The sequence below is a fragment of the Balaenoptera physalus genome (assembly GCF_965194825.1).
Source record: "Balaenoptera physalus genome assembly, chromosome: 2".
Lineage (NCBI taxonomy): Eukaryota > Metazoa > Chordata > Mammalia > Artiodactyla > Balaenopteridae > Balaenoptera > Balaenoptera physalus.
This window is the reverse complement of record NC_138883.1, coordinates 112,322,639-112,338,400: the sequence shown is the minus strand read 5'-3', so window position 1 is coordinate 112,338,400 and position 15,762 is coordinate 112,322,639. Positions and strand designations below refer to the sequence as shown.

Genomic DNA, 15,762 nt, shown 5'->3' with positions numbered 1-15,762 from the left:
AGAATCCAACAGCACATTAAAAGGATCATACACCATGATCAAGTGGGGTTTATCCCAGGAATGCAAGGATTCTTCAATATATGCAAATCAATCAATGTGATACACCATATTAACAAATTGAAGGAGAAAAACCATATGATCATCTCAATAGATGCAGAAAAAGCTTTTGACAAAATTCAACACCCATTTATGATAAAAACCCTCCAGAAGGTAGCCACAGAGGGAACTTACCTCAACATAATAAAGGCCATATAGGACAAACCCACAGCCAACATCATCCTCAATGGTGAAAAACTGAAACCATTTCCACTAAGATCAGGAAGAAGACAAGGTTGCCCACTCTCACCACTATTATTCAACACAGTTTTGGAAGTTTTAGCCACAGCAATCAGAGAAGAAAAAGAAATAAAAGGAATCCAAATCAGAAAAGAAGTAAAGCTGTCACTGTTTGCAGATGACATGATACTATACATAGAGAATCCTAAAGATGCTACCAGAAAACTACTAGAGCTAATCAATGAATTTGGTAAAGTAGCAGGATACAAAATTAATGCACAGAAATCTCTTGCATTCCTATACACTAATGATAAAAAATCTGAAAGAGAAATTAAGAAAACACTCCCATTTACCACTGCAACAAAAAGAATAAAATATCTAGGAATAAACCTACCTAAGGAGACAAAAGACCTGTATGCAGAAAATTATAAGACACTGATGAAAGAAATTAAAGATGATACAAATAGATGGAGAGATATACCATGTTCTTGGATAGGAAGAATCAACATTGTGAAAATAATTCTACTACCCAAAGCAATCTACAGATTCAGTGCAATCCCTATCAAACTACCAATGGCATTTTTCACAGAACTAGAACAAAAAATTTCACAATTTGTATGGAAACACAAAAGACCCCGAATAGCCAAAGCAATCTTGAGAAAGAAAAATGGAGCTGGAGGAATCAGGCTCCCGGACTTCAGACAATACTACAAAGCTACAGTAATCAAGACAGTATGGTACTGGCACAAAAACAGAAATATAGATGAATGGAACAGGATAGAAAGCCCAGAGATAAACCCACGTACATATGGTCACCTTATCTTTGATAAAGGAGGCAAGAATATACAGTGGAGAAAAGACAGCCTCTTCAATAAGTGGTGCTGGGAAAACTGGACAGCTACACGTAAAAGAATGAAATTAGAACACTCCTTAACACCATACACAAAAATAAACTCAAAATGGATTAAAGACCTAAATGTAAGGCCAGACACTATCAAACTCTTAGAGGAAAACATAGGCAGAACACTCTATGACATAAATCACAGCAAGATCCTTTTTGACCCACCTCCTAGAGAAATGGAAATAAAAACAAAAATAAACAAATGGGACCTAATGAAAGTTCAAAGCTTTTGCACAGCAAAGGAAACCATAAACAAGACCAAAAGACAACCCTCAGAATGGGAGAACATATTTGCAAATGAAGCAACTGAGAAAGGATTAATCTCCAAAATTTACAAGCAGCTCATGCAGCTCAATATGAAAAAAACAAAAAACCCAATCCAAGAATGGGCAGAAGACCTAAAAAGACATTTCTCCAAAGAAGATATACAGATTGCCAACAAACACATGAAAGAATGCTCAACATCATTAATCATTAGAGAAATGCAAATCAAAACTACAATGAGATATCATCTCACACCAGTCAGAATGGCCATCATCCAAAAATCTACAAACAATAAATGCTGGAGAAGGTGTGGAGAAAAGGGAACCCTCCTGCACTGTTGGTGGGAATGTAAATTGATACAGCCACTATGGAGAACAGTAAGGAGGTTCCTTAATAAACTAAAAATAGAACTACCATACAACCCTTGCAATCCCACTACTGGGCATATACCCTGAGAAGACCATAATTCAAAAAAAGTCATGTACCACAATGTTCACTGCAGCTCTATTTACAATAGCCAGGATATGGAAGCCACCTAAGTGTCCATCGACAGATGAATGGATAAAGAAGATGTGGCACATATATACAATGGAATATTACTCAGCCATAAAAAGAAACGAAATTGAGTTATTTGTAGTGATGTGGATGGACCTAGAGTCTGACATAGAGTGAAGTAAGTCAGAAAGAGAAAAACAAATACCATATGCTAACACATATATGTGGAATCTTAAAAAAAAAAAAAAAAAAAAAAAAAGGTCATGAAGAACCTAGTGGCAAGACAGGAATAAAGATGCAGACCTACTAGAGAATGGACTTGAGGATATGGGGAGGGGTAAGGGTAAGCTGGGACAAAGTGAGACAGTGGCATGGACATATATACACTACCAAATGTAAAACAGATAGCTAGTGGGAAGCAGCCGCATAGCACAGGGAGATCAGCTGGGTGCTTTGTGATCACGTAGAGGGGTGGGATAGGGAGGGTGGGAGGGAGGGAGACGCAAGGGGGAAGAGATATGGGGATATATGTATATGTATAACTGATTCACTTTGTTATAAAGCAGAAAGTAACACACCATTGTAAAGCAATTATACTCCAATAAAGATGTTAAAAAAAAAAAAAAAAAAAAAGGATGCCCTTGCAGGTGAACTTCCTGTACATTTTGGGGGCAACTTCCTGTGGATCTACAATCATTTCAAAATAAAAAGATTTTTTAAAAAAGAATACCTTTGCTTTCCATCTAAGTTGTAACTTTGCATGTCCTTTTTATAACTCTTTGTTAATGATAATATTTTATTTTCAGTATACTTTACAGTTTAAAAACCCTTCCCGTTAAAGATGTCTTTTGTATTGATTCTATCAGCTTGGTTTAGAAAGCAACATTATTCTTAGCTAAGCCACATTGCTTTGATTCTCAATTATTAATATTTGCTTGCATTTTAGCCTCTTTAGTTCTAAAATATTTCATATTTCCCAGAGCTCCCCATTTTGAAGGAACACAAAATAGTTTATACATGTTAAGCACTTAGAACAGGGTCTGGTACAGAGTAAGTGCCTAATTAATATTCATTATTATTACTATTACTACTATTTTCATAGCAAAATCTACTCGCAGGGATTCTCATTCGTTTTCTTTCTTCTCCGATATACCTGACTTACTTTGTACCTTGGTAATATGTCATACTTCTTTCAGTCACAAATCAAAGAATCCAGAATCCTGGTGCTTGAAGGAACTTGAGTGATCATCTAGCCATCCCTTCATTTTATATATGGGGAAACTGAGGCCCAGAGAGTAAGAGTCACCTGCCTTTCCAGGGTCACACAACGAGGCAGTCAGTCAGCGGGAGTGGGTTGGGAATTTAAATAAAACTTTATTCCTTCTTAGAAACTGAGCTTTTTAAAAATTGTCCCAAGTTAGACCAAGTCAGTGCGGCACATCTACAGTTCTTAAATAATACCTGAGGAAAAAACAGGTTAACTAAGGAAAGAAAAATCTGTGCAATTTCCAGATGCTCCAAATTGCTGGCCAAGGATAACAGCAACTTTTAAGTTTCTCTCTTTCTCTCCCTTCCTCCTCCCATCCCTCCCTCTCTTTCTCCCTCTCTCTCTTTCTCTTTCTGACATTGCAGATATCCTTAAATGATGAAGGATTCTTTTTTTTTTTTTTTCAAGCTAGTGAGTTGCTAGACCAAACCTAGGTAGGATTTTTCAGGAGCCACGAGATATGATAATGACAAAATCACCCAGACCCCTTGAAAGAATGGTCTGTCTGTTTGGGCAGGGGAAACGTCTTTCTAAAGTAGAGCTTCCATGGGACTTCCCTAATGTTCCAGTGGTAAAGAATTCACCTTCCAATGGAGGGGACATGGGTTTGATCCCTGGTTGGGGAACTAAGATCCCACATGCCGCAGGGCAACTAAGCCTGCACGCCACAACTAGAGAGAAGCCGGCATGCTGCAACGAAGAGTCTGTGCACTGCAAAGATCCCGCATGTCACAATGAAGACCCAACGCAGCCAAAAAAAGAAAAAAAATAACAATAATAATAAAGTAGAGCTTCCACTGCACTGCTAATAATTAAAAGAATGCCTCCTTTTTCTTCCTTCTTCTTTTTTTTTAAAGTCTGATTTACTGAGGTATAATTTACAGTAAAATTCATCCTATCTAGGTGTATAAGTCTAAGTGTTCTAACAAATGTGTACAGTCTGATAACCACCACCAAATTCAAGATATAGAATTTGCAACATCTCCCAAAATTCCCTCACAGCTTTATAGTCAACGCTTCCTCTACCCTTGGGCAACCACTGATGTATTTTCCATCCTTATTGCTTTGCCTTTTCCAGAATGTCATATACGTAGAGTGACACAATAGGTAGCCCTTTGAGTCTGGCTTCTTTCACGTAGCATAAGGAACTTACGGTGCATCTGTGTCACTGCATGAATCAGTAGTTTGTTCCCTATTATTGCTAAGTAGTATTGTATGTTTGGATGTACCACAGTTTGTTTATTCATTCACCAGTTGAAAGACAATGGAGTTGTTTCCAGTTTGGGGCTATTATGAATAAAGTCGCGTGGAGTGCGATTGCCAAATCATTTTGTGGGACAGTACCAAACTGCTTTCCAAAGTGGCTGGACCATTTCATATTCCCACCAGCAATGTATGAGAGTTCAGTTGCTCTGTATTCTTTGTCAGCACTTGATATTATCAGGTTTTTCTTTAATTTTAGTGAAGGTCTCTCTTTTAGCAGAAAAAAAAAATGTAGCAGGAAACATTTTTTATCACACTGAACTGCTGCTGAAAGTTGAAGCAAACTTGACTCCTCTCTTCCTCTAAAAATCCACAAGCAATCCATCAGGAAATTCTAACTCTACGTTTAAAATACATTCAGAATCTGACCACTTCTCCCCATCTTCACGACTGTCTCCCTGACCTGAGCTTCTATAACTCACCTGGTTACTGTAACACTGCCTAACAGCTGATAATACCCTCACCCCTATCCTCAGCGTGACACACTGGCCTCCTTGCTGTTCCACGAAAACGCCACGCACATCCCACCAGCATCGTCTGCTCTGCTCCCCCACATACCTTCCTGTCTAGCAACTCTCTTCCTTCAAGCCTTTGCTTCAATCTCATCTTCTCTATGAGGCCTACCTGATGAACACTGCAACCTGCCCTTTGCCTCCCCTAAGCCTGATCTACTTTTTCTTTTCTCCCTATTAATAACTACCCTCTAACACACTCCGTATTTTTTTTATTATGTTCATTATTTACGGACATTACTTTCCCAACCCTGCCCCACCCCAGCTAGAGTATAAGTTCCATGAGTGTCAGAATCTTTTGTTTTATACAAATCGATGTATCCCAACTACATAGACAACTGCCTGGAACACAGTAGGGATAAAAATAAATAGTTGCTCCATGAACAAACTAAAAACACTGGCTTTGGCACCAACTGGAAAATATGTATGAGGCCAGATTTATAAAAAGTAGAGCCAGGGGTAGAAAATGAAATTTCTAACATGCCTATTGAAACCACAAGACTTACTTTCTCCAATCGCAAATCTATTTGGGCAGCATTTGCCTTCAGAATAATACAAAAAAAAATTTTAAATACATATATATATAATATAAAATATAAAAAAGCTCTCCTGTTAGAGAAAATTGATGAAACCAACCAGGTTCATATATACAAAAATATCCTGGGACACCAACTATCTAGGTTTTCTTCTTTCTATAAACTTCTCCATCTGTGTTAAGACTGCCCCAGCCTGACTGCCAATTTTATTTTCTTAATCTAAGTTCTATTCTCATTACCCTTCCATTTCTATTTATTATCCTCAGGGAAAGAGAGAGCAGTTAATGCCAGGGCATTCTCACATCTTCCAAAGAAATGGCATAGGTGTTAATCTTGTATTTATGTTTGATGTGGGTAATGATGGCTGTGACTGGAGCTGTAGGTTTATTAATATGCAGGGCTCTCACCTCATTAGTGGCGATGTATGTTTTGAAGTTAAGCTGCAATGTTTGCTGTAATGTCAGATCTGGCCTAACAGACTTTCTCACTGTTCATTTTCTTTGTTTTTACTCAGTCAGTACATGCTATGCTCACAGGGCTCACACAAATGCTTTTTAATAAAGACAATTTTTCCACAGTAGTTTATCTTGGTGGAAGTTTCAAACAGTTTTAATAATTATTTCCTCATGTGATACCACATGTTTATCCTGAAGAAAAGATTTTCATAATTTTTCACCTAGTAATACAAAGTATAATAAACTCTCTCCCTGGCTTGATTTGGGAGTGAGGTATGCTTATTAACAGGATAAAGTGGTTAATTCTAATAACAGTTATTATATAATTAAAACATACCTGCATTACTAATATTTGATAGTTTATAAAGCACTTTCACATATATCATCTCAACCAGATCTTAAAAAGAACAAAATAAACAAAAGTAAAACCTGGTTGAATATAACATTTGATGATCCACTATGAATGGCAACTGATATACCTCAATTCCTAAAAAAATTTACAGTTTACATAATACACAAATAAACTAACCTGTACCAGACTAACAAGCTTCATGGGATGGATGGGTGGTCTGTCGCTGCTTGTTGCTCAGATTTCACTCTGCTCTACAGTCCTCATGGGGTTTGCACTATAGGAAAGACTCGATTTTCAACAGCTTGTCTGGAAGGCATTAACTATATTTTATAAATTCCACTATATCTATCTATCTATCTATCTATATATATATATATATATACATATATATATATACATATATATACACACACACACACACCCCCTATATATACACATGTATATACCTATATATACACACATATACGTACATATATATACACATACACACACACGTGCACACACACACACACACACACACATATTTACAGCTACAAATCCAGGACCACTGTACTTTAAGGAAGCCATTTAAATGTGAGAAACAGTGTATCCTCTTTTCTCATTAGATAACTGAATATATATCCATTTCTTAATATTTTAAAATTTGTGTTCATAAGTACAAGACCCTGGTCTTTAGGGGCGGCATTTGGTAGGGAAGAAAATGACAGTCAGAGGAGAACACAGGTACTTAGACCGAGACAAAGGAGAAGGAGGCTTAGATCACTCATTAGTGCTTCTCTTTCAGCATCTTTTCACTCTGTCTTCTCACAGCGCTTGTACCGGGCTCCCCCTCCCGCAGAAGGACCACTGTCTTTGATTTGACAATGTGACACATATTCAGCTAGAACTCCCATCATCATTCAAGAAAGCAAAAATGAGGATATGTGCTTTTAAGAAGGTACAGCAATAAGCTTACATAGCAAAAGTCTATAAACAAGTATATTACCTATTTAATTGCCTTAGCTGAACTTAAAAGCTCTGATCTTTAATTGAACTGATCTAAAAAGGTACAATTTTTTAATCAAGGATAAAATTAGATAGCTTTTTGGTAAACAAAAAGGCATCTTTAATCTTATTTTTATGAAATCCAAGTTATTAAATATAGACAAAACCTCTAAAATATTAAGTTAACAACTACTCAATCTAGAGTAAATTTCTCATGACAAAGCTTTACAAAATTCTTCAGGGACACCTGGCTTCTTCTACTTTTCAATAAAAACACGTACTTTTAAATCTGGAAGGTAAAAGTTTCCACAAATAACAAGGAAACTCAAAAGCTAAACATACATGTTTAATGAGGTATACTACCACAGCATACTATTTGTATACCTGAGTACCCATAATTACTGGGGAATAACTGTTCATCTGCACTGTAATTCATTAGTCTTTCCATCTAGACAGATGCAGATGCACATTCACTTACTGGTATTTATTTAAAACTGAACATATACACACTATTACATACAAAATAGATAACCAACAAGAACCTACTGTATAGCATAGGGAACTATACTCAATATTTTGTAATAATCTATAAGGGAAAAGAATCTGTATACATGTATAACTGAATCACTTTGCTGTACCTAACAACATTGTATACCTGAAACTAATACAACATTGTAAATCAATACTTTAATTAAATAAATAAATTTAAAAAACTGAAATCCCTTGAGAGGGTTAGCTGGCCCACTACCACTATCCCCACTCAGCCTCTCACAGATATCTTCATTCCATAACCAGTGGCATTTTATAGTGGTTACTCTCTGTGGGAACTGGACTGCCCAGCACAGACTAAAAAGAGAAGTACAGGCTTAGGATTCCTTTTTGAAACCTCTATGTCCAAAATCAGTCAAACCACTAAGGCCCTCATACGTCACTGATCAAAGAACCCTTCTTAGCCCAAACCGCAACCACAGCTGGGGAGAGGGACCTACCCACCTCTGAGAGGCTCTGGTCAACCACACTTGCCCACAGTGATTACAGGGTGGTTGTACAGGACTCTGACGAACACTTTAGACTTTATTTTTAGATCCAGACATAAATCCATTTGAAACATGTCCATCAAGATGCCATTTTGAATGAAAAATTCAATTATTCCTCCAGATGAAGAGTAAAACTAAAACCAATGATTTTAAGGAAGAAAAACAAAGATGACTGCAGAGTAACTGAATAGTATTTTCCTATCTACTATAGTTCTTAGTGCTACTAAGAGTCCTCACAGAAAGTTATGGCTAGTGAGAATTCCTTATAAACCAGAATCATGCTGTGCGCCCACAGTACGGGATGAGCCTAAGGATCTCTTTAATAATATTTGCAGGACTTCCCTGGTGGTCCAGTGGTTAAGAATCCACCTGCCAATGAAGGGGACATGGGTTCGAGCCCTGGTCCAGGAAGATCCCACATGCTGTGGAGCAACTAAGCCCATGCGCCACAGCTACTGAGCCTGCGCTCTAGAGCCCACGAGCCACAACTACTGAGCCCAGGTGCCACAACTACTGGACCCCGCGCGCCTAGAGCCCATGCTCCACAACAAGAGAAGCCACCACAGTGAGAAGCCCGCGCACCGCAACTAGAGAAAGCCCATACACAGCAACGAAGACCCAACGCAGCCAAAAATAAAAAAATAATAATAAAAATAAATTAATTTAAAAAATAACATTTGCATTTCCATGGCAAGGTCCTTTTAATGAAGGCTTTGCTACTGAGCATTGATGACTTCCTTGAGTTCCTTTGTCAAATGGATAGCAGATGTCCATAAAAATCAATAAAGTGACAAGAATTGACCACTGTGTTAATTCCTACTAAAATGGCTATAACCACTTTATGGGTTGGTGAATGTGGGGAGGTGGGAGTACAGGGACGCAATATAAGTCATATTATGTTAACGACCATTCTCTCTTAATCTTGGAGGAGAAAATGCTCCATTTTTTCTCACCCACCAGATGTATTCACATGCTTATTTATTCCCAGGAAGAAAAATACACACTCAGCTCACTCTCCCTACATCTACATTGTATACCAACTATATACTCTAGAAATAGAGTGGACTGGCTTTAAAGAAAAACTTGGTTTATGATTCCATTTAATCAGCATAAACACCTTCAAGAACTGAACTGAAAGTTTTGCTTGTCAAAATCTACATACCCTTTTCAAAAGAGGAAGGAAGATTTAAGCACAAATTTGGAATCACTAGGATATTAAAACCACCACAACAAAAAAAAAACCCTTAGTGACAGATGTGATACTACAATTGAAGACATCAGTTGTTTTCTCTCTCTCATACCTTATACCTTAAAAAAAAAAACACAAAACTTTCCTTTCATCACATCTAATGTGTATGTTGCTGCATTCTCCAAATGTGCATAAAGCTAGGCTGAGCAGACGTGTAAAATTAAACAGTAGTTAGTAACATTAGGCCAACTTCCAAATGAATTCAGACATTTTGGGAATATTAAAAAATGCAAAGAGAGGTTCCTTTTGCAACATTCAACAGGTATCTGATTATTCTTCTCATGTGTTCTGTTAATAGACTAGGAGACTAATTGCTGATGCACTTACCAATCCCTTATTTAAAGTTTCACTTTCAAGGTATGTAAAGCAATCTCTTAAGGAACAGTGCATGAGGATATTTGAAATGTTAATAAAAGGAAGGGATGCAATTGTATAGAAAGTGAAGGTTTTGCAATTAACTAGAGTTAAGAAAAATAAGATCCTGTCATTTCCAAATACTATGAAACACCGTTTTACATGTTTGGTAAACATTATTCACAAAAATACAATACCAAGTTTATAATCTAAATCAGAGTAGTTAAGGAAGAAAAAAATTTTTAAGTAACATTTATAAAGCAGCCATCTTACTGACTACCAAATATATCACCCGGCTTAAATATTAGATCATTTATTCACTTTAAAAATCAAGGTATAGGGAGAGCTCCCCACCCTACCCCAAATTAAGTCAGAGCTTGTAAGCTCAGTACATACCTCTATGCAAAATCTTTAAACTCCACAAATAAGTAAGGCCTTTAACGACCTAAATTGAGAAAGAGAAAACAGGACAATGATGGTTTTTATACGGAACTTTCCACATTTAAACACATAATCATATCAGCCGTAATTTCTTCCTTCCAAAGTCTGTTAACCAACACTCATTTATTGAACACCTCCCATTTCTGTGTCAGGCGCTGTGGGGACACCGAATGTATAAGCTACAGGTTCCTTCCTTTAATGAGCTCACAGTGTTCTGAAGATAAGGTACGATGAATGAAAGAAATGGATATGTGTGCACATAATATGACCTGGAAGTCCATTGACGAAGTTCTCAGTGGTGGTGTGGGCAGAAAGGAGAGGGACAGGAAAAAGGGACAAAGATTTTCACTTATTTTCTATATTTCCGTACATGAAAAAAAAATTTTTTTAAGTCATGACATTTATGACCGAGAAGAGACAGTTTTTAAAAACTTAACTAATGAAGGCAATGGGTGGACTAAAGACTGCTTCCCCTGACAGTAGTCAGGAAGGCTTTACCAAAGTGCCAGGCCCTGAGTAACAGATTCAATTGATGTGAAGAAAAGTGAAAAAAGCATTCAAGCCAAGGTAAAAATATATGATCAGTGTTGGGGCAGTGTATTCTTCAAAAATATTGAGGTTGTGGAAGACAAACACTGAGACACTGTTCTAGATTAACAGAGACTAAACAGACATGACAACTAAATGCAACGTATAATCCAAGACTGGATGCTGGACTAGAAAATTTTTTTCTTTTGGTCTATAAAGGGTATTATTGGACAACTGGCAAAATCTGAATAAGGACTGTTGATTAGATAATAATGATGTATCAATGCTCATTTTCTGATTTTGATCCATATACAGTGATGATGTAAGAGAATGTCCTTGTTCTTAGGAAATAACACACCTGGAGTAATTAGGAGTAAAGGGTCATGATATTTGCAACTTATTCTCAAATGTTTCAGGAAAAAAATCTGTACATATATATTTAACCAAATGTGGTTAATTGTTAACAATTGGGGAATCTGGGTGAAGCATCTTTGGGAATTCTTAGTATTACTCTCACCAGTTTTCTGGAAGTTTAAAATAATTTCAAAATAAAAAGTTTCCCCCAAATATTTTAAATGCTATTAGGGTAGGAAACAACAAAGTATATCAAGATGATGATCCTCACGAGCCAGTCTGACTGATGCAAGTATGTGTGGAATCATGTGGACAACACTGAAAGGGCAAGTAAAAGAAATAAAATGAGAAAATACAAACATCTGAGTTAGATTTTAGATTTTTTTAATTTAACAGACTGAGTTAAGAGTAATTAGTCGAATAAGGTACTGAAGAGAAGATGTTTCCAAGACCCTAAGTATAGGGGTTGTAAGTGCTACCTTCTGTATGGGAAATTTAATCATTAAAAGCTTTAAAAATCTTTATATAGAAATTGCTGTAAAAGGAGATGCATATGTTTTTATTCATACCCACTGACCCTGTATGCACATGAGTGTGAACTTACCAATTTCAAGGTTGACTATTTATAATTAGGTATCAGATACAATGAACACACCACTATTATTAAAAATTTACTGTAAGAATTTTAAAGTACCCATCATTATAGAAATTTTTAGGTGAGTCAGTAATATAAGAAAAAGAAAAACTACCATTATGAGAAGTAACTGAGTAATTTACATATCTTGAGAATGATGAAAAGAGGGTTGGAGCTAAATATGCAAGGATTTTAGTTGATCAAAAAAGACCAAGGGCAATATTAAAAATAGAAATGCCAAGGGAAAAACCCAATTTCCAAATACTAAAGGTCTAGAAGAAGATAAAATCTATATCAACTAATGCTGAGCAGAAGTTAACATATTTTAATTGTTCTCACTGAGTGGAATGTACTCTTGAAAAATTTGCTAACACATTATAATCAATTCTGTGATATATTTTTCTATTTTAAGAGAACAGAATACATATCTATAGCAAATGATTTCTTCCAGGATTCAGACTAAGTGGCATTACAATAAAACACATGTACTCTGAACAGTAAGATAGTAAAAAAAGAAAATATGAAAATAGGAATAACTAACACAGAAGGAAGAAACAGGACAAAAATATTCCCTTAAACGCTTATAAAAATAACATCAATAATAAAAACAATTTTTTCTTTGAGTAGTAGGACAAGGTCATCTTATTTAGCTGGAAGTAATCACCCTCTGAGCTCTGAAATAGGGTTAAAGTTCTCAACTTATAAGCTTAGTTGCATATTTTAAAGCTCTCCCATTAAAGGTAACTCACCACTGAAAATTAGTCCCACAGAAAATGAATAATCAGAAAACACACAGGGGAAGGAAATCCACCATATTCAGATTATCAGGCAGAGAAAAAGTAAAACAAATACTGATTTTATGATACGTGCTAAATTTATAAGTTTTGTTGGAGATTCAAAAAGAAAATATTATTCTTCCAACTTTATCAAAATAGACTACATTTTCCTTTAGAAGAAGAATAAACCATGGGGAGCTAGAAATCTGTCCATTGAAAATCTAGAGGGTATTATTGGTATTCAGTAAGCTAGGTTTCACAACAACTTGACAAAGCCTTGACACTAAAAGTACTTATATCTGCTGTCAGTCACTCACTCCTTGACATGTCAAGTGCACAGCCTTTCAGGGACAACTTCAATCAACATTAGCACTCAAAATACAGTACACAGTGTCACTGCTTCAGAAATGAGAGGAAAAATAAAATGTGTTAGATGGCAGGGAAAGGCAGAAAGGCATTCCTCTTTATAGGAGACCAGATTCCAGTGGAAAGTAATAAAAATCACTGAGCAAGCTGTAAGGCTGAAATCAACCAGTTTATATGGATTTCTTTTTCTGGGAAAATATTCTCTTGCCATACATCCATCAAGAGAAAATTTGAACAACATATCATAAAGGCTGACAGGGGTCTATCCTGTAATGAATGTTGGATCTGTGGACCTGTATAGCATGCCAGACTATTAGAATCTGGAAAATAAAGTTACTTTGGGGAGGAAGAGATGCCTAGATGTGGTTCTAAGACATGAAAAGAATCTGAAGCAGTTGTATGTGTTACTCTAGTATTCTCTCATTCATACTTCTCTTTTTTACTTTTAAACCTCATTCTCCCTTTCATTTCTTCCTCTTCTTTTTTCTCATTTTCTTAGGAAAGCAGAGTGAAAAGGTATGGGGCCTGGAGTCAAACTGCCCTGGGTTCTAATTATTACTGACTAGCTACATGATATCTCTAGGCAAGCTGTTTAACTTGTCTACACCTCATTTTGCACTTGTATAAAATATGTACAATCATCTGTAGAGTTACTGTGAAGGGTAAATGACATAATATTTGTATATGAAACATTTATCAATGATTTTCATAAAGAAGTACTCAATATAAACCTATTTCCCTCCTCTCTCCTGATTCTGTTCCTTCTGACTTGGCAAAAGAACCCATGTGCTTCCTTGGCCTCCCTGAGGGAACTCAAGGGAATGATGTTGATGCTGTCTTCAGAACACTAGAGGAGTGATGGTCAAGGATACTAGGGACCCAATCAGGCTGTGAGAACATTTACTTTACAAATCATGTCCTACAAACCATCAATTTGCTAGTCTTATTTTGATTGGTAGAACCCTTCCACTGGTGTTTGTTAGCTGCAGCAAAGGATTATCCAACTTTGTAGTCTACTAAAATTTCATTAAAAAAACACACTTTGGAAGTATTATACAAGCTTAGGCCCTAGCAGAGTTTATAAAAAGTAGCAGATGAAGAGTAAAATTATCAAAACCATTTTTTTTTTTTTTACTCTGGCCACAGGCAATTTTCATTACTATGACCTGATAAGCCATAAAAGCTGGTGAAATTGGACACATTTTAGAAAAAAAAAAACCAGCCTCATTTTTTAAAATGTAAGGGTTAAATGCAAATAATGCTTTGGGCTAGCACTTATTTCAAATGCCTTTCACTAAAATCACTGTCATATTTTCAATTAGGTAAGCCCTGCAATGAAGCTGGACTTTTTTTTTTTTTTTTTTTGCTGACTCCATTCACTTCACAGGCTTCCCACTCCAGTAGAACTGAAAAGACCGATGGCCTTGTGTGGCTGCCCTACACAAGAGGGAGGCAAGATTTATGAAGTCCAGGAAGAACAAGCTCCTCTACTGAAGAAGGCAGATTCCTATTTTAGCCAAGTTTGATAGATAATTGAGTATAGAACTCATACTTTTTGCTTTTTCAATTGGTATCCCTCCTTTTTTTTTTTTGCCCTTTAATATACATGTTTTTAAACTTTAGAGCTAAGAACTGCCAAAAGCCACAAAGCATTCATTCCCCCCTGAGATTAAAAGAGGAAATGAAACATTTTTATTTTCATCTAAAATAGTGCTTTAAGTAGTCAAATTTCATACTCATCTACCTAAACATGTAGATTAGAAGCTACTTAGCAGCAATAGCATCAGGAAAGAAAGTTCTCATCACCCTGGGCAGTTCTCACTAATAATTAGAAAGAAAAAAGGAAAGCTGTGAATTACAATGAACTAAGACTAAATAAGTGTCCATGTTGGATTAAAGGGTTTGTGTTGTCAGTCTGATGTATAATGAATGTGAAAATCAGCCATTTAATTAAATGGTACATGGTATAATCACTTTGTTCTACACTAAACTGCTTAAGTTATCAGAGCGCCTTTAGTTTAGCAACTGTTTACTATTACACCACCCACGACTTCTCTTAGACACTGTTTAGCCTATGTTATTCCAAATTTGAAATCTGGAGTTTATATAGTAATGTTAGTTTAGTTGATATAGTTCATCAGTTTAAATTAGTGAATATAGAAAAAAGGAAATCACAAAGGGTATAAACTCCAGATATACATGGTAAAAAAATTAAAAACCAAGTACATAAAAAGTCTGCAAAAATCTTTAAGACTAAAGTAGTATTTTCTTATGGATCGTTTTATTTTAATAATTTAGGCTTTAAAAGTATTTTCTAATCATATGCCTATAACTACAAAATGTCCCTAAAACAGCTTTCTTTCCGAAGATCGTGGAAATTTTACTGGTTAACAAGAGTAGTAAGGTCCCTGCAAACACATGAAACTAGAACAGGTCAGAATATGCAGGAAATTCCCTGGCAGTCCAGTGGTTAGGACCCGGCCCTTTCACTGACAGGGTCCAGGTTCGATCCCTGGTCAGGGAACTAAGATCCCGCAAGCCACACGGCGTGGCCAAAAAAAAGAATATCCATAAGCCTGAAAACTATCATGTGTCTATGTCATTGTTGTAGGTTGGTCTATGAAAAGAAGAAAGGAAAAAAATGATAAGAGAGTTAAGAAGGCCCTGGCAGTCAGCATGGATTGAAGAAAAAGAAAAAAAAAATCCTGAGGATATAAG

General features: G+C 36.2%; 1 protein-coding gene across 6 annotated transcripts in view; it reads right to left on the bottom strand.

The window, feature by feature from the left end:
- The window catches only part of MAP2K5 (mitogen-activated protein kinase kinase 5), a 260,908-nt gene that overhangs the window by 141,146 nt on the left and 104,000 nt on the right, over positions 1-15,762 (bottom strand). For all 6 annotated transcript variants that reach the window (XM_082447422.1, XM_082447424.1, XM_082447421.1 and 3 more), the window contains one exon: positions 10,342-10,390. In XM_082447422.1, the coding sequence (XP_082303548.1) occupies positions 10,342-10,390 (49 nt within the window). The remainder of the gene's footprint in view (positions 1-10,341; positions 10,391-15,762) is intronic.